General features: G+C 41.5%; 1 protein-coding gene across 1 annotated transcript in view; it reads right to left on the minus strand.

The window, feature by feature from the left end:
* The window catches only part of Vopp1 (VOPP1 WW domain binding protein), a 72,599-nt gene that overhangs the window by 15,181 nt on the left and 30,360 nt on the right, over positions 1-27,058 (minus strand). The window contains exons 2-3 of the mRNA XM_038319093.1: positions 21,125-21,183; positions 6,328-6,405 (exon numbers count right to left, since the gene is read on the minus strand). Coding sequence (XP_038175021.1) covers positions 6,328-6,405; positions 21,125-21,183 — 137 coding nt within the window. The remainder of the gene's footprint in view (positions 1-6,327; positions 6,406-21,124; positions 21,184-27,058) is intronic.

Consider the following 27,058-nt stretch of genomic DNA (forward strand, 5'->3'; position numbering starts at 1 on the left):
TCTCAGATTGCCCCTTTCTCCTTCTAAGCAGAGATCTTTGAAAATTAGGCACTGCACTCATCTTACTCCCCAGGACACTAAAATGCCCTTTGTGCCTGTCCACAGCCTAACTCAGCTGCCCTTTTGTCTGAAGACCATTTACCCACTTGGTCGTGCCTCCCAAACGATTCTTCCTCTGCTTTTCCCTGGCTCTCAGAGTTCTACCCCACCTCTTCTCATCCTTGTCACTCAGCTCCAGCCTGGAACTTAGTCAACTTCCACCTTCCTCCTCGCAAAGGGCTCCCAGGGTCCATAGGGAGTGAGCCATAGAGGCTTGCTGATGGAACCCTGTAAGACAACCCAGCTGCAACAGGACGGCAAATAGCACAGGGTGAGTGGTGGCTGCAAGAGCAAGGGACAGGGGCTGTGATGCAGAGAGGAGCAAAGCAGCCCCTGCCATTTCCTTACCCCAGCCAAGACCCCTGGCATCCTGGTAGCCTTGCTGGCCTGGGAATCCAGGACCCCACCTCAGAATGACCACAAAGTAGAAGGCAAGTTTCAGTGTGGGGATGCCCCTTAGCTGTGTGGCTCAGGACAGACTGGAGGTGGGCTCTATATTAGGTCCTAACGCCTGCCATTTCTAATGTGTCTCTAAGTCTGCTTCTCCTGACTGAGAGAGGACATTCTTCCTGTTCCTGAAACTCCTTTGCCTTAAGCCTGTGGTCCACCTTTGCCTCTGCCCCCAGAGTCTGAGTGCTCTTGCTTTTATTTGTACTTTTCAGTTTTAAAGACATTGGGGGCGGGGGGAGAGGAACAACCTGATGTCAAAAGTTTTGAGTTCCCTTGTCTAAGTTTCACTTTCTGTTTATTGCTCTCTAGTTTATCATACTCACATTATTCTGCAACCCGATGTCTTTATAAGAAAAAATACTTATTAAGCTTTTCAAATTGTTTGCCTCCACCTGTAGACACACACACACAAACTGGTTAAAGATCTGGGTTAATCCATGATTATCATAGGAAGCAGAGATGCAAGGCAAGGAGCTGAGAGCTTTCCATCCTGACCCACAGGCAGAGGCACAGTCTGGTCGGGGCTTCTGAAACCTCACCCCCAGGGACACACTTCCTCCAACAAGGCCACACCTCCTAGTCCTTTCCAAAAGGTTACACCAACTAGGGATCCAGCATTTAAATACATGAACCAATGCGGGCCATTCTCATTCAAACCACCACAAACACTGCATGTCTGAAACCTCTCAATAATAGTTCCAGCTGTGGCTGAGTACCCAGAGATGGGCTTGTTAAATGTTATTATTCCTTTAAGAAAGGAGGCTGCAGGCAAGTACTGGGCCCTCATCTGCATATCCAGTCAACTCCTTGCTCCTGTCAGCTGGTTAAATGCAATCAGCGCTTAACTGTATTTGACATCAAGGCTGGAGAAACGAGGGCATACAGGCTAAAAACTAAGAATGGGAAGAGGGCCCACCAATGCAGCAAGGAAAAAGCTGTTATATATGTTGTGTAAAGACCCCAATGAAATTAGATATTGCCTAGTAAGCCCCCTTAGGAAAAAGTTCTTACAACAAATGGTAAGTTTATTTATGACGAGTATTTGAAACTGTTAAATCAGAAAGGTTTATATATAAAGGCTATAATGGCTAGCTGTAATTCCAGATGCCCTTTGAATACATACCCCCTTCTTGGTTCTGATTTACAAAAATGTTCCCCCATTCAAGCTCATGTATATCTTTAAAGCTTTTGCTGAAATTTAAACTGTCTTCCTCTCAGGATCTGTAAGACCACTGCAGGGTGGAGGGGGAGAATTGAAAAAAAAAAACTATAAAATTCCAATCAGAAAAATAGCTCAAAACTTACAACAGAAAAGGTTGCTAGTTAGCAGTCTGTATACAGGCAATCTCAATTTGCTACAGTATGCCATGTATATAATCTGAATTCAACTACTGTTTAGAGAAATAAAATTTAAAAATAGATAGAAAAAGTCTTATAAATTATGAAACTATTTTTTGGTTAAAAAAGGTTAAAATATTGTAGGTAAGGATGGATTTTTTTTTACAATAAAATAAATTTTGTCAAAAAATGATGGAATTTAAGGATGATGTATGTTTGATGACTGAGATTTACAAATTCCTAAGTTTATAATGGTCTACTCAGGTTAGCAAAAAAATTAGATAAAGATGTATGCCCAATCATGTATATCTTTGCTAACTTTGTTAAGTTTAACTATTAGAGAGACTGAACACATCAAAAAACTACAGTAAAAATTAATTATACACCTTTTATTCTTATGTCTCTTTATGAGAGTTGATCTTACTGTTCTTTCCTGTGACATATATAATTATATATGATAAAACGAGCTACTTAATAGAAAAGATTCTTCAAATTGATTTAGAGTTTATAAAATTGCACTATAGAAAGATCAAATGAGGTCTTCAGTTTCCCCATTGACTGTTTTTACAGTTTAAAATGTATTTTGGTACTAAAAGGGCTTCAGTTCAAAACTGTAATTTAAAGGCTTAAAATCTTAACAGATAAAATTACAAAATCTTGCCAGTCTATTGTAAACTGTTCCAACAAAGATAACTAAGACATAAATGTTAATTATTAGCCACCTTATAACTGATCAAATGTCTGCTTTTTATTTTTTATTGTTTTTATTGAGCTATATATGTTTTCTACTTCCCTCCCTTCCTCCCCTCTCCTCTTCTACCTTAGCCCAAGGTCCCCATGCTCTCAATTTACTCAGGAGATCTTTTCTTTTTCTACTTCCCATGTAGATTAGATCCATGTATGTCTCTCTTAGGGTCCTCTTTGTTGTCTAGGTTCTCTGGGGTTGTGAATTGTAGGCTGTTTTTTTCTTTGCTTTATGTCTAAAAGCCACTTATGAGTGAGTACCTATGATGTTTGTTTTTCTGGGTCTGGGTTACGTCACTCAATATGATGTTTTCTAGATCCATCCATTTGCCCACAAATTTCAAGATGTCATTATTTTTTTTCCCACTGTGTAGTACTCCATTGTGTAAATATACCACATATTCTTTATCCATTCTTCAGATGAGGGTCATTTAGGTTGTTTCCAAGTTCTGGCTATGACAAATAATGTTGCTATGAACCTAGTTGAGCACATGTCCTTGTGGAATGATTGAGCATCCTTTGGGTATGTATCTAAAAGTTGTATTGCTGGGTCTTGAGGTAGGTTCTTTCCTAATTTTCTGAGAAATTTCCATACTGATTTCCAAAGTGGCTATACAAGTTTTTACTACCACCAGCAATGCAGGAGTGTTCCCTTTACCCTACATCCTCTCCAGCATAAGCTGTCACCAGTGTTTTTGATCTTGACCATTCTTACAGGCATAAGATGGAATCTCAGAATTGTTTTAATTTGCATTTCTCTGATGGCTAAAGATGTTGAGCATTTCCTTAAGTGTCTTTCAGTCATTTTAGATTCATCTGTTGAGAGTTCTCTATTTAGGTCTGTACCCCACTTTTTATTGGATTATTTGTTCTTTTGATGACCAATTTCTTGAGTTCTTCGTTTATTTTGAAGATCAATCCTCTGTCAGATGTGGGATTGGTGACGATCTTTTCCCATGATCAAACGTCTTTAATGTGTCCAAAATTTGTTTGTAGTCATGCTCAGCCCAAATCTAACTCATTTACAGAGACAGAATGAGAGGGAGAAACCAATGTACCTCCCACTATACAGTCTTCTGTAAATGCTGTCAAAGTTAAGCCTAACACAAGTTACTCAAAATAAGTTTAAAATAAAATTTGTTTAATATAAAATCATATTCAAAACCAGTTGTATTTTTTTAAAAAGCTGGTTGTAGAAAATTGAATGCTTTAGTAATGTAGGTTAAATTTACAACACACTTGCATGACAAGACATCCCCACGTTCAAGTAGTGCCCTTTCCCCTAAATGGACACAGACCCCATCAGAGTAAATTTCATCATTACAGGATGAGAATGCATAGGAAAACAAAACTTACTGCTCTTGGTGTGTAGGCCAGAACAAGGAACACTTCCTCATTATCTACAAGGAACATGAATTCCTTCTCATGTCTTACATGACAGGGGATGAATTCTCTAACTTAGTGGATCTTAGTGTCTGCACCCATATCCTAAATATTTCAAGCAACAGAGAGGCAAATAGCAATTAGTCTGCCCATGATGTCTCCTGAATTGACACGAGGCTGCTGCAAATGGGGGAACCTTGTACCCCAGCCTACCACCTGACTCAATGAGACCTGCATACTAGTTCAGTTGGCTATGACCATTACCTTGACTTTGATTGTCTTAGCAAAAACTAATCCCCAGGGCTAAGAGGTAATTACTTGATGTATAGGAAGACCCCCAAGAAAGTTTTAGATAAAGTAAGATAGAGCCTCTGCCACAGGGCCTGCTAGGCTGAACTAGGGGCACTCATTTAAACACTTAGTTGCAGGTACCATGCCTGAGGAGAAGACCTGGACTGTGACAGTCCACCTTGACAGCCTGAGTCACTTCTAGAGACTACAGGGACGGCTTCTCCAGTGCTGCTGCCATTGGAAGCCAACATGGGGCAGAAGCTTGAGGAACTCAACAGGGGACATTTGCAGATGGGCATCACTATGACCTATCATCCCTTCGAACTCATGGTAATATTAGTCACAAAGTTTCCTATAGCCACAGAGGTTCCCTAGGAATGGGGTCTGACATAAAATTTTAAAAACTACTACATTTGTTTGTAGAAAAAAATCAAATCCATGATTGTCCAATTAAAGCAAGCTGTATTTGGGGGTGAACCTGGGACTGGACAGCTGGCTTTCTCACCCTAAGTTGGGATTTGAGAGAGCTGTCCCTGATGGCCTTTTGAAGTCTCTTTTATAGGAGACTTGCACAGGGGCCAAGAGTTGGCTGTTATACATTGTTAGAAAGATATAATGAAAAGGAAGGAATAAGGGTAACGACATCTTGTGAGTGGGTTGTAAGCAGTTTATATCAGAGCTAAGAAACAGGAGCTTATTCTTGACTACAAATAGAAACCTTAATTCACAAGGACTTAACACAGGACAAACAGGAACTTATTCTTAACTACAACAGAAACCTTAGCTTGCAAGGACTTAACATAAGAGAAACAGGAACTTATTCTTAACGTCTTAGCTGCAAAAAGAACCCTTAACCATCAAGGTATATTGTTCCTATTTCAGTCTCCCTTTAACTCACAAGGTATTTTGTTTCCTGTTTCGGTCTCCCACAGGATCATAAGCAAACCAAACAGATGAGTTCAAGAAATGATCAGTGCTTTTTACAGAAGTCCCCTTTGCGGCACTGTGCCACCACCCACAGGTGAAATGCCTCTTGGCTGCAGAGCAGAGTGTATCTCCAGAGACTTTCGGAGAACTAAGACTTGCACACGGCTACTGTCTGAACGACCGTATGCCTCCCACAGTTCTCTCAAGGTGCAACTTGATGGATTTCGTATGTTACCCAGACCTCTGTGAGGAGCTTGGGGAAGGGTGAGGATGTAGGGTACCTGTCTTGAAAGCTAAGACACTGTAGATACAGATGAGGGGAGGTTTTCAGGCAACAGAAACTTTGTCCCAAGTCTCAGTCTGCTGATTCTGACTCCTGAACACAATCTGCCCTGACACCATTTGATGTGGGAGGTCCTTTTGTCTATGTGTTGTTTTTATTGGTTAATGAATAAAGAAGCTGCTTTTGGCCAATGGCTTAGCAGAGTATAGCCAGGCTGGAAGATTATATATACATACATGTATGTATGTATGTATGTATGTATGTATGTATGTATGTATATATAAAGAGTGGGCAGAGTCAAAGATAAGCCATGTAGCCCCACCAGAGACAGATGCTGGAACTTTACCTGGTAAGCCACAGCCTTTTGGCAATACACAAATTAATGGAGATGGATTAATTTAAAGTATGAGTTAGCAAAAAATATGCTTAAGCTATTGGTCAAACAGTATTACAAATAATATGGTTTCTGCATGACTATTTAGTGGCTGAGCAGCCGGAAACAAACAAGCGGCCTCCTGCAACAACCATTTCAGAAGCTGGCTAAGGAGCGGCTCAAGGCGGAAGTTGTAATTCTCCAAGCTCTTCTTACCCAGAGAGCAACAATGGAGACGGAAAAGGTTCTGCAAACTCCTATCCCAGTAGCCCAGGAAGAAGGCAAGCCAAATGCTTTTACTCAGCCCAGACCGTCTCAGAGACCATGACGGTGATGATGACGTTGGAACTGAGGTTGTCACTAGACTGACAGTGGGCACTTGAGGACTGGAGGCAAGACTAGGGAAGGGCACTCAGAAGAAGAACGACTTGTAACCTACCAAAAATACCACAGCCTCTGGATGGAGAGGGCCCGCACACAGCACCTGGAGCCACAGCAGTCCTCATAGGAACGGCATCTGCAGGAGAGAGGGCACAGTTCTGGGTAAAAAAGATGCAGTTTTTCTCATTGTGTGGTTCCACCCAGACTCCCTACAAGCATAAGCACTTAAAGAAAAATCATAATGGATTCCTTCTGGGGAGTCTTTAGGACCAGAAAGGGCATTGAGTCTACCAGATCCATGCTCCAAGGAAGCTCTGCAACATAGGAATACAAACGAGGACTTGTCCTATGCTGTGGGTAACCTCTGACCTCGGGGAAGGTGGGACTGCCTCTAATGTCCTCGCAAGCTAAAAGCAAAGGTTACAGAATCAAGTTAAGTGGTCGGGCACTTTCTATCTATGTGATTTCTCTTATTAAATCTATCAACCTTAGCTTCTTTAATAGCAAATCAGAAAGAATGATGGGAACCCTTCAAATGTTGATTTCAGGGCCTTGTCTTTATATAGACTATGTCCTTCCATAAATCTCTACCTACCCAAGGCCTCTGGCAGGACCCTGACTCATGGGACATGTTCAGCGGCTGTCCTAACCCAGAAGAGCCACCCACGAAATCACTTCTTACAGACACCAATCCAAGTGTTTTGTCAAAGTCTCGTAACCATAAGCAAGGTGCAAACAACCACAGAATAACACCCATGGACTGCTGCACCCCCTCTTTGCTCTGGTTACTGTCTGCTGATAGCAACAGTGAAATCGGCTGGGATGACGCCTAACCTTGATTGTTAACCTGATGAGACGTGAATTACCCAGGACGTAAACATCTGGATGTGATTGCGGATGGGTGTTAAACTTCCAGAGGTTTAACTAAAGCAGGGAGACCGCTCTGAGTGTGAGTAGGGTTCGTGAGCTGTGGTCTCAGATGGACCAAGTACAAAGTGAAAGTGAGCGTAGCAAGTACATTCATGCCCTCTGCTTCCTGGATGCAGGTGCAGAGACGGGCTGCCTCATGTTCCTATCGCCTCAGCTCCAGCCAGGCTCACTGCTATGACTTCTCACCATGTTGGATTGCAGAAAGGCAAAATAAACCCTTCCTTACTGAAGTGCTTCTCTCGGGAGTTCTTACTTTTTAACAACAACAAGGAAAGTCAGCCAGCCAGGAGGTTAGTAGCTTCTAGAGCATTATCACTATGAACACAGCACTAACAGTGGGGCACCTTCTCTACTCCCACCTGATTTATCTCTTTGTTCTTAGCCCTTCTGCTTGGAAACTGAAAAGATAACATGAAAGCAGTACCCTTATGCCAATGGCTGGAGGTCCTGAGCTGAGCCCATAACAGGAAGCAGAAGCCGCTCTTTGATATCAACTGCAGGGGTTCTTTGACTGTTCTTTGCATTGGAACTTTGTATTGGCTACAGAGACTCCCAGAGAAGACTGCATTTATGTTAAGCTCTTGCTCTGGTTAGCAGGTAACAATCATTAAAAGCCTGACATAATATGGTGACAAATGACAGGTATAGTGTTGGTTTGGGGGGCACCCACATGTACTGACAATAATTAATTCCAGCTGCAGCAATCTCTGTGGTCTTAACTAATGTTATGAAGGTGAAAATTGATCAGAAAAGGCCAGATGTCTCCTTTTATAAAAAATATTTTCTGAAACAAACTTTTGTCATATACAAATACATATGCAATAGGCTGTAATATAAACTGTATTTTTCAGAGCAACTTTTGGGAATGTCCAAACAAATAAATAAACAAACAAAAACCTGAATATGATTAAAGTGCTATTATATCCAAAGTTGACTTCTGTCATCCCCCTGGGCACATATGGGCGGGCCCCAAGTCCCTGCCTCTGGGCTCTGCGGTGACTTTATACCATCAGTAGTCCCAAGCTAAGATCTTCTGGGGTAATACAAAGTTGGCCAAATGGTCACCTTTGCTTTCAATTGTACTACTTGATATCTTGCAATAATCAATTTTACAAGGTGTAATTCTCACAAGGGTACTGTTAATGAGAACACTCTGTTCACCTGCTACAGACAAGCACTGTTTTCTGTCCTGCTGGCACGGGGGCTTTGGGGAGCCAGGTGGAGCTCTTCGGAACTACTGCTCTCCTGCTCTCCTGTAAGATGGTGTCTCTGAGTCTCCCTCTCTGAGCTTTACCTCAGCTCTAACAGGAGCTGCTCTCCTCCCCTGGCAACCAGAGAATCTGTGTATGTGGCAACAGTAAACCAGAAGGGAAATCTCATTCTGTTGCCAGCTGCCTGATGGGGTCTATTCAATCCACAGTTCAGCATAAAAGGTGCCATGGGTGGACACGGATACATTTAACAGTCAGAATGGTTTTCAAACACTGCATTTGCTAAAATGTTTCAGTTTTACTGTCAGCCTTCTAAGGAAACAGCCACTCAACCCCAGCCTTGACAGCCTACGGATCTTCAAGGCAGGAAGACAGGCCAGCTTATAAACAGACTTGGAGCGCCTTGCCTAGAATTCTGGGAGCTCTTGCATATTTGGTATTTAAATATATAGGTAACGATTACCTGCATCTGTTGCTATAACAACAGATGCAGCACTCAGTCTGAAAACCCATCTCTCCCAGAATATCGTGAGCATAGTGGGTTGTGAGTCCTTCATTCAGACTCTTCCTTTCAGTAAGACTCAACATCCAAGCCTAAGTTAAGTTTTCAGTTTGGAAACTGCAAGTACATGACTGTTTTCTCCTCTCAAAACACAAGGCATTCATTATGGCCCCTTCAGCTACACATCCATTCACTCTTCAGCATCCTTAAGACTCCTCTGCATCTCTGGCCTGACTCTCAGTGTCAGATGCCGGCAAATGTTTCCAAGCGAAAGGAACACACACTTACCCAAGGTTAATACTCTCACCCCCTCTCCTTCTACTGCTTTCTTTCCAGTAGACTGGAGAACGAGGCACATCCTGCTTCCATTTCAAATATGGGCCATTATAAACTAAATGTTAACTACAAACTTGAGCTTAGGTCAATGTAGAAAGTATTACTGGGTGGTATAATGTACCGAAAAAGTCCATCTTCTAACACAAACACACTCCAAGTACCCAATGCCTGAAAAAGCATTTCTGTTCCAAAGGAAGTCATTAATACTAAACTGGGTGCAGAGCAGATGGTGATAACAGAATGGATTTTCCATCTCGTTCTCTGTGGACCAGATACACCAATGCTCAGACTGGCAGTAGAAAATAACACCATTCTTACCCATACTCACTGGTCAGCACTTCTAATTATTTGGGCCTGCAGTTTCCATTTGGAAATTGCTGTCTGTTAGCCAAGGCTTCTCGCTGCACGCTGGGATCCAAATGTAGATCGGATCAGAGAACAGGACACATTACCCTGAGCAGGTGTTAATCTGTAATTCAGTATATTCCAAAGATAACGCTAGGGTGTCTATGTTTCTCTCTGGATAAATGATAAGTGATGTAGTCCTTAGGGCGCAAGAGTAAGTCTAGGTACTTGTGGGCCATGAGTTTGCAGTATGTGCCAGCGTCAGCTAAATAATATAAATTTCTGCTGAGTTTTTAAGTATGAGAAATAAGCACTTGTCATTATAAGCACTGTCCAGAAGTAAACAGCAGGTGCGGCTTTTAGACACATTTATTCTATAAATGGAGTAGGTGGACATATTAAGTTAGGGAATGTTCAATGTCAATAAAATACAAATATTTCTAGTTTGAAAACAGTAAAATATTGGTATATAAATATTTCCTTTTGGGTTTGGTGTGGTGGTCCAAGCCTTTAACACCAGTACTTGGGAGGAAGAAGCTGGGAGATCCTGTGGTTTCTTAGCCTGGTCTACATAGTGAGCTCTAGACCAGTCAGCACGATATAGTGAGACATCGCAGGAAAACACAATCCTTTCCCTTCTGGTTACCGTGATGGACTAGATGGACTTGTCCCCCTCTCCTGCCTCTACCACGAGATTCATATTCAGAAATGCTAATCCCTAATAGGACGGCATTTTAAGGTGAGTCTTGGCAAGTCATCAGGTCATTAATGTGAAGCCCTCGGGAATGAAATTAGTGCCTTTATAAGGCCAGGCAGGAGACAACTTGCTTTTTCTCTACAGGGAAGATGACTGTCTACAAACCACACTGGGTCAGCTGGTACCATCATAGGTTTCTAGCCTCAGGAATAATAGAAATTCAAATGTTTGCTGTTTTAAAGCAACCCTTGAAATCGTAATAGTAACCTGCCCAGGCAGGTGCTAAATAGTTAATAGTTATAATGATATGTAGGAAATTAATTCTGAATGTGGTAGAGCAGCTATAACATGAGTGGAGGGGGCAAAGTATATGAGGTTGTGACAGCTGGAAGCTGCTCTCATCATGGGGCAGTGTTGGACAACAGAATACGGCTAATAATTAAGCTGTATACTTTTATACTTTATGTACTATTTGACTTACTATCTAATTGTCAGCCAAGGACAGTAGCATGTCTGTGGTGACAAGTCAGGAGCCCAAGGCAGCAGAAGAATGATTTAAGTTCAGGATTTCCAGTTCAGTCTTGGCAACACCGTGAAACTCTGGCTTACTGGAAAAGAAATCCCTTCCCTGAATACATCTTAAGTCTCCACAGACCATTCTCTTCCTTTCCATGTTAGTCAGAATAGTAGGGTTGGTTTTTATTGTTGTTTTTGTTTACTTTTGGCTTTGTTTGTTTCTCTGCAATATTAACTATTTTCATTTGAAGTCTGGACCTGTTTATACAACTCTACCAATTACAATTCTTCCCTCAATGGGAGACCGTGCCCAAGTTGGATACAATCTTGACTTTCCTTTATCAGGAAGAATCCCAATTTGTTACCATTTCCACACACGCAGTTAACATTTTTACCAACTATAACACATGGTAAAGAACCTCCCACCAACTCAACCCAAAAAACACAGCTCTCACCTTAAATGGAATGTGAAAGAGTTTATTTTTCTGGAGCCATTTTAAATGACACGGCCCAGGAACACAGATTTAACCTTACCCTAACTTCCATGTTCCAACATGGAGGCAGTTTCATGAAGTCTTATAGTTTTACAGAATAAAGAAAACCATAAATACTGAAAATTTTAAAATGCATTGGTGGGTACCTCAGAGAGATTGTTACAGCAAGATAAGGGGAGCTTTTCTGTAGGCACTAGATGCCTATCTGATGGCATTCTTAGCTTTTGGGTTGGTGAAAGCTAATAGTCTGATAAGTTAATAAATTCAAAAGGGTTTTATCTATTAGTGACAGGATTTTAGTTCTGATACAGTGGTAGGTAAGTCTACCATTAACATCCAATTCAGTCTTCCTATAACAAGTTTTTCATGTATAATGCAATTTAATCATTTATGGACTCCTTCCGGCACAATCTAAAGGACTACATCTCAAGCCTTTCTTTTAGGGTGTTTTCCTATCCTAGAAAAGTTCTCCCGATCTGAGTAAGGCGGCAGGAAGTCCCGCCCATGTAGAACCTTTTTAACCTATTTTAATTGCCTATACCTAGCAGGTATGTGTATGGAGGTGGGAAGTGTGGAGTCTAGGTGGATGGGGAAAGCTGTTTTGCTTTTCTAATCAGTTCAGAAAAATTGTTGACATATAACTGATATACAAGAGCTGCATTTATATGATTTGATTTATATAATTTGATAAGTTTGGAGTGAGTCTGGATGCATGAGATCTCCACTGTAGTTCATGGAACAGACATTCTGAGCATTTTAATACTGTACATCTGTGCATATGTAACATATCTTTTAAAAATAATTTCCATCTCTACAGCATCAGGGCTTTTATCTATCTTGCTATCAGGTCAAAAGCGTCACAGATTGAGGATACATTATACATTTCTGATTCATTTTCTGTAAACATCAGTTGACTGTAGGTCAGAACCTTCTTTCCTGGTCTGTTTTGGTTTCCCTACAAGAAGCGGTGTGCTTGTCTATTGTCATTAAACTCCCATCTGATCAATATATCTAAGATCAAAGCCAATGGGGTGGCTTCAAGGAGAGACACCGGAAGCCAGCCCTTTCTTGTGATATCTATTTATTACCAGCAGAAGCCTCCTCAACCTTGAATAAGCATAAATTGCTTGCATTTAAGGTGGCTAGTGGCATTTATTGGAAGAAATCATACTTTTATTTCCACTCTGAGGGAAGTATCATAAAGACTGTAAACCCTATAATTAGCAGTCCAGAGGGATTAGAAAGAGCTCATTTTCTTACAATTGGTACTGCTGAATAACGCAGCTACAGCAGGCCTTTACACTTCCGCTGAGTTTAACTAACTCCACAGAGTTTTTGAAAGTCTACACTGTGTTCCTAGGATCTAGATTTTTCTTCTCTTTTTCATTTTATAAATTGCTGCGCATTTAAAATCAGTTCAATTCAGGTCTGTCTTTGGAAACAGGCTTTCTAATTTCTGATTCAGTAAGATTCAGATTAAGATATGGTAAGATTAAGAAATATGCACCCTGCCAACACAGCAGGGTAACATGGGAAATGAAAAAGTCAAAGTCTTCCCAGAACCTTGTAATATTTTAATCTGCTAACAAATTTATAACCATTGAAATTACACAGCACACAAAATGCAAATGAAGAAATATGAATTTGGCAATGTGGTACGAAAGGGAGACAATTCTATTACCCTGATCTAGGAATTGGAGTTTAGGTTGATGACTGACATATTTTCTCAGTTTCCTTGCACTGCTGTCTCAGTCTATGTGGGCAGTTTAGAAAGCAGCACAGGTGGGTAATTTACAAGCGTTCCATCTCCAGCGCTCCCTATGCCTCCCCAGGCTGGGAATCAAGGGCTGAGCTCAGCTGTCTCACTCACCACAGAGAAGAACAGGGTTTTAGAAAGCATGGGGAGTGGGTGCTGGGGAGCACACTGGAACAAGAGCTTGTCTCCATACCCGTCTCCTCCTTGCATGTATCCAGAGTGAGGACAGACCCTGTTTTAGTTACTTTTCTGTGACCCCCCCCAAAAAAAAGCCAAGACCAAAGGCAACTTAAAGAAGAAAGGGTTTACTTAGTTTCTTGTTCCAGAGGGATGGAGTTCATTATGGTGAGGAAGGCATGACGACAGGCAGGGAAAGATGGAGACAGAGGCAGGGGCTGGCTGAAGCAGAGCGAACAGGCAGCAGGGCAAGGCTCAAAGCCCTAAAAGTCCAGCCCCAAGGACAGACTTCCTCCAACAAGGTTACACCTCCTAAATTCCATAACATGCACACAGAGGCCACCAACTGGAACCAGGTGTTCAAACTCATGAGCCTCCGAAGGCCATTTCTCATTCAGATGACCACAGACACTGAGCATCAGTCAGTCCCACTGTCACACTGGAGCCCCGAGAGGTGGATCTCACCCTGGTACCTCCCTCCCACTCCATTAGACAGGTAAAGTGACTACAGGCACTGGCTCATAAACCTTCTTCCTGGGCTCGTGGTCAGCTGCGCTGCAGCTCCCTAACTAAGACACTCCTTCTTCCAGAGAGAAGGGAGGCTCAAAAGTCTTAGGAAGCAAACAAAACTTCCAATTTTCTGAAAGTTAATGCCTCTCAAAGTTATACACCAGTAAGCGATTGCAGGGGACAAGGTGCTTCTTCTGGCCAAGCCACCTTCAGCTCACTTAGGGAGCCCCAGAGATGCAACGAGTCATCCCCCATACTTGAGGTAGGCTTTTCCATGGCACCACTGCCTTGGAGTGAATTCGCTGCCTCCTGAAAGTAGCCCGAAAGACTCACTAAGCTACACTTGAACAAAACAGTTCCTTTGGTTGGTTGTTAGCATCCTATCTGGGGTAAGTTCACGTCTCTCCAGGAAAAGCTGTTCAACGCAATATGAAACCCAGAAATGGCAATTTACTCATTTGATATTGCTCATAACACAAGCCGACTAAGTTCTTGAAGAGAAGCTTCTGTGCAACAGCTGACGTGGGACCTGGGGCCTTTAAAGGACAGCGGCAGTCAGAGGAGAGCAGTGCTAGGGAGAATGGGTCCTGTCGGGTGTAGACAAGCCACAGACAAGCCTATTTCCTCTTGATCGGAACACTGCCTGTCCTAGGGTCTCTTCCATCCTTTCCCTCGGTCACTCAGTGCATGGCTTCCCTTCCAGCAGTAAGGACTCATTTTCAAAGAGCATCTTCATTCCTCCAAGTACATTAACATCTGAACCAGAACCAAGAGCCCTTCTGCCACTCTGCCCTACCACCACGTCAGAGATGGGACTCAAACATGCAGAAGGCCTCTGAAGGTATTCAGGTCCAGGGTAATGGCCGAGCATCCAGCGGTCTGTTATTGCACTGATCTTAAGGTCTCCGCAGCATCCTAACAGAGTCAAGTCAAGCATCACTTACACAACTATGGGGTTACTTCCTGTTTTCAATCATTTGTGTTCAGTCAGAAAGATTCAGTCACTAGCCAGGTAGTGGACAAACTTGAACAGGAGTACTTAAAAGCCTTCCTGGGTGGGCAGTACACAGTGTGTGATCATTTCCCTGCCTGGGCCAGGGGGACAGGCATAAATCATGTAGGTGATCCATTAGTTTAGCTCATGATACCCCAGAGAATTAATCAACTTCAATAGAGATTACATCAGCCCTTCTCCACTTTCTCCCATGGCCATAAAAACTCCTCAGATAATAGAATACAATGGCTTTTCTCTCCCTTTGAAACCTCTCTCATTCTCGGAAATTCCTCTCACTTTCCTCAATTGTGACAATGCAGTATTATGACAATATATCTCGCTTTCTAAGAGACTGAAACTTTTGCTGGACCTCACAGCCGAATTAATAATATACCTTGAAGTCACTTAAGATTTAAGACCTATCTCCTACTGTGTACTCAAACTAATTTGCCTTTAAGAGAACAATGTACCAACCAACCCTACTTGCCTTGGATTCCCCACGTAACCAACTTTCACAACTTAAGCTAATGCGGGGCTGGAATCTTAAATTATGTACTCTCCCATGCCCCTGACCCAGATAATGCAAGTGTATCATTTACTGAAAGCAGCAAATACAGAGGTTGAAAGCAACTTCCTAAAATCAGCCATAAAGGTCGAAAGCATCCATTTAAGGTTACAGGTTGATAAACAATGATGTTTGCTATCTGGGTCAGTTGGGGTCCATTGGAATCAGAAACTTAATCCCTTGTGGAAACACAAATATTTCCCTAAAGCATCCCTTTTCTTCCTCAGGTGATGCTTTATATGCTGTTTCAAAACACAGAGTGAAGTCTTTTGTTAGGGACAGACACATGTGCAGACAGAAGACACACTGGCAAGCACAGATTTAGATTTATACAACACACAGACAAAGGATGGAAGACACAAGGAACATGAAGTAAAGAATTCAAATATGGACTTGCTCTTGGCTAAATCACTCCAAAGTGGAAGGGTTTTGATTTCTTTCCTTAATGTGACACCAAAGCATTATTGGTGACTTAGTTAATCATTAATACATATAATTCATGCATGCAATTTCTCACTTTGGAAAAGTTCTTTTTAAATTTTTTTAAATTTTATTTATGTGTACTGATACATCATTTCTCCTCTTCTCCCTCCAACTCCATGGTCCTTGTGTTCTCCCCTAAATTCATGGACTTTTTTCCTTTAATAAATGTTGTTACACATATATTTATATCTGTGGTAGTTTAAATAAAATGCCCCCAAGGCCCATAGGGAGTAGCACTTTTAGGAGGCGTGACCTTGTTATAGCAGGTGAGGCCTTGTTAGAGGAAGTGTGTCACTGGTGGGCTTTGAGGTTTCAGATGCTCAAGCTATGCTTAGGGTGCCACTCTCTTTCTGCTGCCCAAAGGTTCAGATGTAGAACTCTCAGCTTCCTCTTCAGCAAATAGACTTATCTCTGAACTATAAGCTAACTCCACTAAAAACGCTTTCCTTTATAAAAGTTGGCGTGGCCATGATGTCTCTTAACAGCAACCTCATTTGTTCTGAATCTTTGTTTTTTGAGTTCTTTGTTATATATTCCGACTATTAACCCTCTCTCTATATAGCTAGTAAAGATTCTCTCCAGCCCTGTGGGCTTCTTCACTCAACTGATGTTTTCTTCGCTGTATAGAAGCTTTTTATCATTACGAGGTTCTGCTTGTCATTTGCTAGCCTTAAATCCTTGACAAATGGAGCCCGGTTCAGAAAACCCTTTCCTACACCTAAATCTTACCGAAAACGTGTTCTTCTAGCACTTCCAGTGTTTCAGGTTTACCACTGAGGTTTTTGATCCATCTGGAGTTAATTTCTGTGTAGGCTGGAAGACATGGGTCTAACTTCATTCTTCTCTGTAGGGACAGCCGTTTTTCCCAGCACCATTTGTTGAGCATGTTGTCTTTTCTCCAGTGTGTATGTTTTCAGTATTTCTGTCAAATATCAGAAGGTGGTAGTGTGTGGACTCGCATTTGGTTCTGCTAGCTGTTCTATTGATCTCCATGACAGTTTTTGTGCCAGGGCCATGCTTTTTATTACTGTTGCTAAGCAATATATGCCACAAATTTCAAGTGGAAATCCTTCCAGTACTGTTCTTTTTTGGTTCTGGGTTGCTCTGGCTACCCAAAGACTTTGTGGGTCCATATGAGTTTTAGGATATTTTTGTCTGTCTCTGAAATATGTTGTGGGTTTTTTTTTTTTTTTTTTTTTTTTTGGCTGAGACTGCGTTGAATCTGCAAGTTGCTTCTGTTAGAATCTTTTTAAAAAAATAGTAATTCTAAAGAGCATGGAAGGTCTTCCTATTTTCTCATGTATTCCTCAATTTCTTCAGAGATGCAGTTTTAATTGTAGGTCTTCCATCTCCTTGGTTACATTTATTGCTAGGTTTTCTTGAGTGGGAGTGTTTTCATGATCTCTCTCAGCATGGTTATTTTGTTACACATAGGAAGGCTACTAGTTTTTGCAATCTGGCTATGAACTCTGCCATTTTGCTGAAATCACTGATGATTTCCAGAAGTTTTCTGTTGTAATTTTGGGGATCAACTTACGTATAACATCCTCTGCAAATAGGGATGGTTTTACTTATTTTTATCCCTTTGATTTTCTTTTATATGACTGCCAAGTTTCTTGTACGCAATGGAAAGGAGAGTTTGTCTTGTGATCCACTCAACCAACCCTTGTCTTTTTATTGGGAGTTTAGGCTGTTAATATCTAAAGTTATTGTGAAGTAGAATAAGGTTAAAAAAAGAAGATCAATTATTAGACTTAATTAAAGCAGTGTTTGTACTGTTCATTTCCAAGCATGACTTCATTTTGCTACCTGGAACAGAATGACCTGGAGAAATACCTAAAACAAAATAGTTTGTTGCCCTTAAAGACCTAACCACAAAAACTTACACCATTCAATTATAACATATGCCTTAAAAAAAAAAAAACCAAAAAGCTGACTGCCATATATGCTCCTGTAAAATTTCACTTGCTTACTCACTGCACCGTGTGGTTTTAGAGAATAAAATGAGAAGGCAAACCGGGCCTGGGACCAAGGCATTTCAGGAGCACTCTGGCTTCAGTGAGCACATCTTCTCTCCCATTCTCGCTGGTGTGCTTATTCCAGAAAGAAGCACACATTAATTATTGAACTGTTTACATTGATTACTGTGATTTTATTGGAGTTTTTGTTGTTGCTGCGGCTGCTTGTGTTCTTAGTTATATTTCTGGTGTCAGTCACTATAGCTTTATGTGATTTCTTTTGGTAACCCCTTGGCTATTCATTCTTACTCATAGCTTCCATCTGAAGCATTGCTTCTAGTATTCACTGTAGGGCTGGTTTGGTGGACATGAATCACTTTAGCCTGTTGCTATCATGGGAACTTTATTCCTTATCCCTCAAATATGGCAGGCAGTTTTGTTGGATACAATGGTCTACATTGTCCATGGTCTTTTAGAATTTAGAATACTTTGTTCTGGGTTATCCTGGCTTTTAAAGTGTCCATTGAGAAACTGCTATTATTTTGATGGGTTTCCTATATATGTGACTTGTTTTTTTGTTCCTCTTGCAGTTTTCAACACTCTAGTTTTGTTCTGTATATTTAGTGTTTTGACTATTATATGACATTTTTTTCTGGCCCTATCTATCTGGTGTCATATGTGCCCCTTTATCTATATGGATTTGTCTTGCCTCAATTTGTGGAAACTTTCTTCTGTGACCTTGTTGAATATCTGATCTATTCCATTAACTCGAAATTCTTCTCCTTCATCTCTGTCTATAATTTGAGGACTGAGTCTTCCCATAATGTGCCACACTACCTGCATGTTTGTTTGGTTTCCTGTAGTTTTTAATTTTGTTTTTTAGGTTTTTATTTTCTTTGCTTATGTGGTCTAGTTCCTCTACTATAGCTATGCTTGGGGAATGTATAATCTCTGGCCACTTCCTGGAAGCATACAGCAGATATAGAGTACAGTAGTAGGTAGTGTAGTTGGTAAGGACTATTCAAGATGCTGGACCAGAGCTGAACAGAGGAATGCCACTTCCAAGTTGGTGGGAAGGACACAGCATCAGAGAAGTCATCAGAAAAGGAGGGTGCCAAGCCGGTGCCAAGCAGAGGTCTGTGACACATTGAAAGTTGCCTGTGGGTACTGAGGACTGGAAGGAAGAGGCTGACTCACCTTCAGGATTCGGCTGGGGGATGGCACAGAACATGCCAGCATGTAAGTCATTGCCCACATGGCACTCAGAGTAAAGAAAAAAAATCTACTATTTAAAATTGGCTAAAATGTTGAACTTTGATTTAGATGTTTTTAAGCAGAAAGGGGACATGAAAAATTAGAAGAGAGAAGAGAACTAGAGAAAAGCCTGAGAAAAAGAGTCTTTGCACTGGTTCCAACAAGCACCAGAGGAGCCGTTTCCAGGTAGAAGAAGAAAGACAGGAAGAGCAGAGGCAGAGGCCTGGCAGCTACGAGTTTTCATGGGTGGTTGTGAAACTAAACAAATTACATGATGTGTAAAGGAAAACACCCACCTTATATTAAGCACTCAACTCAACATCCTAGTCATTAGAGTGTCTCGACTTTGAGAATTGAGCAACTGAGGGTTTCAGGCCCTTTTTTCTACCACTGGAAGAGAATGGCGAGGGAAGGACAAGAGCAGGATACTGCTCTGCAAAAATGTCAAGGGATAAAGAAAGAAACTAGCAAGTAAAAACAACAGTAGCTGCCACTACCAACTTCTGAAAACGCTGATGAACAAAATAATCGGGAAAGCATGTTTTCAAAGAGCATCATGTTGAAAGAAGCAGCTGTTGATATACATTAATGCAAGAAGCTGAATAAGAGGAACCATGTCCAGCAATAGAAAAGCTTTATGCTGAGAAGTACCAAATATTTTATCTCCTCATTTATCCTGTAAGTACTGTTTTCAACATAACAACTCCTCAAAGTCCTGATGTTGCTGCTTAATTTTCCCAGCAGGTTTTGTCTTTTCCTAGCTGCAAAGGCTTTCTTTCAGGACCTGTCTCCCAAAGCAGGCAGTTAAGAACTCCCCCCTCTTTTTTTCAGTAGGAAATCTGCAAAAGATCCTGGCAACTATCTAGGCTTCACAGCAACATCCCTTGTCCCACTCTACACTCCAAGCAGGACAGGTCAGAAAAGTGTGGCCAGGACAATTAAGAAATAATCTTTGTTATTACAGATGTCCTCAGTTATCTGCATGACCCCCTTGGATGCCACAATGTAAGGATGCTCAAATTTCTTGTAACATGAACTAGCATTTGCATATAGCCATGTCATATCTGCAGTAAATGCAGAATCAACTCTAGATCGCTTATACCTAACACAATATAAGTGGTACTTGGATAATACTTGCATTGGTTAGAAAACAGTGATGAAATTTCAAAGTCTGAACATTTGACATAGGCATAATTTTCCATTATTAAAGTACATTGAGGATTACAAAATCCATGATAGAGAGAGGTGACTATATTATGTATTTTCTGTTCAATTACTTCACATGCCCCCAAACCTCATATATACAATGTTTCTGCTATAATAATTTATATGCACTTCTGAAAATGCTCATATCTGACAAAATTTAACATTTGTTCGGCTTATTTGACCTCAAACCTATGGCACCTCAAAGCACAATTAAAAACAGTAGCCAATAACCTGGAGCAACCAGCCACCTACCTTAAAAAGGCAGCTGGCTCTATATAGTTAGTAACTAATACCAGACAATAGCAAAAAGAAAAAAATACTATAAAACAGAGAAAGAGCTAACAATCATTTAATTGCAGTGAGCATGATTGGCGTACAGGATGGAATATAACCCATTTGAGCCAAGGCCATGACTGTATCTATCTTGGAGGAAGATAATCATTGTAAAATCTCAAACATACCCTCTTTCTCTCCCTCCCCCCACCACACACACACACACACACACACACACACACACACCAACAACCAAGTTGAGGCCCTTTCTTCTCAAGCTCAAGGCCATGAGTCTACTCCTAATATCTTTGTTCTCTTTGTCTAGGAAAGTTTATATAAACCAGCACCATGTCTGTCTTCTACAGACATCACGACATCACCAACCGCCTAGCAAAGCAGAACATGCAGCATTTCAGAATCTCAGAGTAACTCATCTTAGGTTGAATGGTTCTGGTGAGGTGACCTGCCATCCATGAGCAAAAGTAGGCATAAAACCTTGCAAGGGTGGAGGGGGGCGGAGTTGGGGGCACGCAGGCCACACCTGGGCTTTCCCTACCCATTAATCTAAGTCCTATACCTACTAAAGAAACTCCTCCCAGAGGGGGAAAAATGAGCACAATCAAATCAACAAGCAGGCACAATACTTACATATAGTATGTGGGGTAGAGCCCTTCAAAATACCAGCAATGTTTTTTGGCTTCTGTGCACTAGAAATAAAAGCAAAAGAAAAAAATCTTTGTCAGTGGTAAGAACCTTATATGCTACTGAGAAGGTCTCAAAAGTTAACAAGGAAAGAACGGCAACGGCAGAAAGCACAAAAAGCCAGCAGATGATAAACATAAATGGCAGCGAGAATTCCATCTCCTCCCTTCCTCAGAGGTTGTACTTCTTCCAAACATTTTTAAAGGGAAGGAAACAGAAGCAACTATTTTTCTAGCTTCCCATATCTCTCAATACACTAGATACAAACATTTCCTTAAAAGGGTAAATGAGAGACAATCCTTTAGTGCCAGAAACCAAACCTATGGCCCTATGTATGCTAGGTAAGCACTCTAACCACTGGGCTACACCCCAACCCCACTTAAAAAAAATGTATGACACTTCAGAACACTTCCAGGTGTTCCCTTAGAAAGGAGAGGGCTGCCACTACCGCCTGCCTCAGCCCCTCTTCCTACCCAACTGCATCCCCTTGGGGCTGGGCCACCAAGTGGCACTGACACAGGCTCCCCCTCGTTCTTCCTAGCTGCTCTCCACAGCCATTCCTCCCAGGTTATCTGCATTCCTTTGAGAGTCCCCACGCTTGGCTGGGACCCAGGCCGGCTGCTTATGCCTTCTTTTCCACTCCAGTCTCCCTGGGGCACCTAATCTGACCAGCCTGCACACCACAGCCCATCCTCCCAGCATATCCCATTCCCTTGGGACTCCCTGCCATCCACGGCCAGACCCAGGGTATACCCAGTGCTCCCTCTGCTGCCCACCATAGGGCCTACTTAAAAGACCTCCAGTGTCAGTGCCCCGCCTCCTGACGTCCTTAAGACAGTGCTGAACAGTGCTAAACCTCTGATCATTATTCACCAGTATTGTGTGAATTGTTGATTGGGCATTTTTTTTGTTCTATTAGACTCTGAAGGATTCTAAGTATTATACCCCCTTTTTTTCATTTCAAGAAATATTGCTTGTAAGAAGCCTCATCCTCTAACTTCTAAAAATAATTGATGAAGTGCTGCTGGAAATGAGAGCGTCCTCCAAACCGAGACTGAGCAGTTAGCACTTAGGGAATGGATGATGAGTCAAACACAAGAGTTTAAGCACGCTGTTCCCATCACTAATGGCACTTCAGAGACCTTGAGGATTTCTCACAAGCAATATTTCTTCAAGTCAACCGCTCTCTTAAAGACTATGCGGACATGCACACTGTAAGATGCAGGCTAGTCCCAACTACATATCCTGGAAAAAAATTCTTTTACTTTATGAATACAGTTTCTCTGCCTGCTTTGGGGTTTTAATTAAAGAGACACATGACAGCAGATACTGCAAGGACCTGAAGTCAATTAAGATAAAAATCCTTAACTCCTGCAGATAAAATTATTTAATACCAAAATTAAAAGTCTAAAGAAAGAAAACAGTAAGAGTAATATCATCAAACAACTGAAAGGTTGGCAGAAAGACACAAGGAAATGGTCAACTTCTACAATATAACATTATAAAATAGAAAACTGGTTCAGAGAAAATCTAGGGAATGGAGGGCTCCAGATCTGGAAATCGGAGCAGCTACTGCTCTCTTACAGACTACAGATAGCTGTGGGGATAAAATCCCAGCATGAAGAGGCGAAGTGGGTAGAAAGTACCTCCCACAGCTAAGAGTCTACTGGCAGCTGAGAGCTCCTGGGAAGGGAGAGTCACTCTTCTTAAAGTGTAGCCCTTGGTAGGTGAACCCACTCCAAAAGAAGGTACACATCCAAGAGTACATGGGAACGCAAGCTGTATTTGATGGGCTTAAAAAATGAGATCTCGAGATGAATCTGGGACTATTTAGGGAAGGCATAAATATAATAAAACTCCACTGTTAAAAATTATCAAAGAACTAATAAAAATTTTTAAAAACCAAAATTTCTAAAATAAAAATCAGAAATGTATAATTTAAGACATAAAATTTCATACTTTTAATATGATTTAGCTAATAAAGCATGCTGGTACACAAACTAGGATTACTGAAAGAAGGGAACCTCAATTGAGAAGATGCCTTCATAAGGTCCATATATAAAGCATTTTCTTAATGAGTGATTGACGGGGGAAGCACAGTCCATTGTGGGTAGGGCCATCCCTCAGATGGTGATCCTGGATTCTATAAGAAAACAGTTTGAGCAAGCCATGGGAGCGAGCCAGTAAGCAGCACCCCTCCATGGCCTCTGCAGCAGCTCCTGCCCCCAGGTTCCAACCCTGCTTAAGCTCCTCTCTTGCCTTTCTTTGGTGATGAACAGCAATGTGGAGGATAAGCTAAATAAACCCTTTCCTCCCCAACTTGCTTCGGTCATGGTGTTTCACTGGTGCGGGACAATTGTCTATATTCTGTCAATTATGTTTTAAATAAACGCTGATTGGCCAGTAGCCAGGCAGGAAGTATAGGCAGGTCAATGAGAACAGGAAAATTCTGGGAAGGAGGAAGCCCATTCCTCCCCAGTCCTGTCCAGACACAGAAGAAGGAAGATGTGATTGCCCTGATGAAAAAGGTACCGAGCCATGTGGCTAACACAGATAAGAATGATGGGTTAATCATAACTTATAAGAGTTAATAAGAAGCCTGAGCTAATGGGACAATCGGTTTAGAGCTAATGCAGACCTCTGTGTGATTTTCTTTGGGACTTAATGAATGCAGGAACCAGGCAGGACAGAAAACTCAGACAACATTTCACTGCAGCAATAGAAACCCCAACAAAGACACAAAGTTACCATACACCCAAAGGAAGCAGTAGTCGGCATTCACCTTCGTAGTGTGGAGAAACATACTAGTTTAGGAATATTCTGCTAAGAGAACCAACAAAGCAGCATTTCTAAAATCACATAGTTTTCTTATATATTAAAAGAGAAATAAAATAAGATGAAAGCATCAAGAAGAAAACACAACTCCCATGTCAAAGGGGATAAGAAACAGTTTATTCCGGAGTCAAATATGAGTGACCATGGCCTGGGAACATGGATTCAGATTACCAAATTCCACATCTCAGTGTAGTAAATGGTTTATGAAGCCTTTTATAAACATAGAGCAAAGAAAGTAATAAATCAAAACATTTTTTTAAAAAAAAAACACTTGTAGAAATGTTAGGTAAAGCAAAGTGGGTAATCTCAACTACTGAACATGACACTATCTGACTGCATCCTTCACCTTTTGGCTGGTGCGAGCCACCGGTCTACTGATACATTTCAAGAGTTTTTCCTGTCAGTCAGGAGGCTGTTAGATCAGACACAAAAGTGCGTCAAGAATGGCTATTGAGGGGATAAAGATAACCTAAAATAAACTGTGATTAGAGGATTGCCCTGTCATAATCCAGACGTTCTACAATCACTCAGCTTCAATCAGCCATCACCCTTCAGAAGGCCCAGTCAAGGACTGCTTTCTTTCCAGAAACATCTGTTCATAAAGGCATGTGCTGTTGGGAGCCAGACCAATCCAAGGCTTTCTCAGAGGACCTGATACAGGGACAAAAGAAAACCAGTTTGTATCCTTGCCCAGGGTCAGACTTGGCAAGCTTCAGTCTTGGGATGGGACTTGGCCTCAAAGGAGTTAAGGCTTGGAGCTTTTCTACCTGAAGAGACTGCAGTTATCAGTTCTAAGGCCTCTGTGTGCTGTCTGCAATGCTCTTGAGTTAGCTATGTCCCCCTTGGGCAGTGTTGCTTGATTAACCTCCTGCTGACCTCATCCTATCATAGGCCAGTTTCTGTAGATGATGTCCCATGTCTCCCTGGGAAACAGTATATAAAACGATGTACCTCTTAATAAGTCTGATTAGCATAAGACAGAGCTTGTATAAGAACTCCCAATCCAAACTTTTCTATGTTCTTATCCCCTGACCTTCAAGTCCTCTCTCAGGACCTTGTCACTAAAGAACAACCTGCTTGCCTGGATCAATGTACCAAAATAATCAAGAGAAGTTACCTTTTATGTGGTAGCAGAGAGGTTTTTCTAATGTATATTTTGATAGTCTCCAAGTTCTTTTATGAAACTCTTAACATTTCTCTTCAATTATATATTAGAATGTATTAAAGAGCTAAAAAGTACATATGAAGGAATATTTAAGAAATAAAATAGAGCCATTTAATAAAGTAAACCATCCAAAAAGGAATTAAATAAAAACTAACATGGGCAAAGACCATGAAAAGTACTATTTAAAGGAAGAAGAATGTGCCAAACAATACTCACATAGTCAGCAATTGAGGCTATAAAAGGGTTAACATGGAAAATGTTCACCAGTCAAAATATTACTAAGTTGAAACTAGTGAAAACAAACATGTAAAGAGTCATTTTTGAATGGCATAATCTTTACGATTACTGCAAAAATACCTCTTGAGAACTGAAGTTCAAGGGGGTGGGTGACTGTTTTGCACCCACACTTGACCTTTAAGTTCTTCAACTAGCCAGAATTTGCTGTGTGGAAAACAGGAGGAGCATAAGAATATAAGTCAGTGCAAAGGGCAGGAGCCACTGAAAGTCCCTAACTACACTTAGGCACTTGGAAGGGCCACTGAAAGTCCCCAACTACACTCAGGCACTTGGAAGGGCTATTCCCGCCCTTGTGAACAGAGTACTGGAAAATCTTTCTAGCAATCTTTAAGACACAGCTGTAAAATATGATTCAGGAGACAGTTGGGGGAAGCAAGTTCCAGCTCGATTTACTGAAGTATAATTTGTGTACCACCCACGCTGTCCAAATACACTGCTGTCTCTTTTTAAGAGTCAATCCAAGGGCTAAAGAGATGGTTCAGTGCTTAAGGGCATCAGCATTAACTGTCAAGTAGTTTGGTGAACTCCAGGAAACGGGTTCAGCGATACCTCTTCACCCCACGCCAGTTTCACAAAGCTTTCTGTCCCCAGAGTTCTACAACCAACTCCATCTCCTATCTCATTTCCAAGAGGTACTTTCTGGCTTTCTATTCTACAGTCTTGCCTTTTCTACAAGATTCAATAAAGGAATCCATTTAAGCTACATTTTTCTCCCGGATTCTGTCTGTGTTATTGCACTTCATTCATTTTTAGACCTTTGTCCCACGGTGTGGGAGCCCCATTCACAAGCTGGTAGACATCTGGGTTGTTCCTATGTCAGGCTAATAGGCCTGCTGCTGCTACTGATGACGGGTGGAAGAAACAGGACAGGCAGCTGAGAGACAGAAGCCTCAATTCTTGACCTTGGACAGAGACTGGAAATGTCTTAGATGTACGCTGGCTGTAGTCAGAAGTGCTTGGGGGCTCTACTCCCTGCTCTGATTTCTAAATGGTTTTAGGGTTACTTCTTCAGAAGGAAGACTGTTACAGAAGGAAGTAGCTTGGACCCTAACTCCCATTTCCCTGATGGCACTACAAAACTAAACATCAGATTTGCTACTCCTTAGAACTTAAATTGCCATGTGAAAAGGTGGCCTTTTCAGTGAGGCAAAGTCAAAAGAACAGAATTTAGCTTCCTGCTCTGGGTGTAGAACAAAATACACTGCTATCTCTTTTTAAGAGTCAACCCAGGGGCTCAAGGGATGGTTCAGTGCTTAAGAGCATTAGCAGCAGGGGCTCTTCCAGAGGGCAGGGTCCAGGTCCCAGCACCCAAAGACTGGCTCACAACTGTTAATTCCAGTTTCAGGGGACCTGATGCCCTCTTCTGGCCTCCTTGTTCACCTCTCCAATGTGGGGCAGACTTACAATATGGCCTAAACACCCATACAGGAGCGTGGTGGCACACACCTTTAATATTGGGGCAAGAAGATCTCTGTAAGTTTGAGGCCAAACTAATCCACACAGTGAGTTCCAGGACAGGCAATGCTATGTAGAGTTACTGCCTCAAAAAGAAAACAAACAAACAAAACAAAAACAAACTTAAC

Source organism: Arvicola amphibius, chromosome 2 (assembly GCF_903992535.2).
Source record: "Arvicola amphibius chromosome 2, mArvAmp1.2, whole genome shotgun sequence".
Taxonomy (NCBI): domain Eukaryota; kingdom Metazoa; phylum Chordata; class Mammalia; order Rodentia; family Cricetidae; genus Arvicola; species Arvicola amphibius.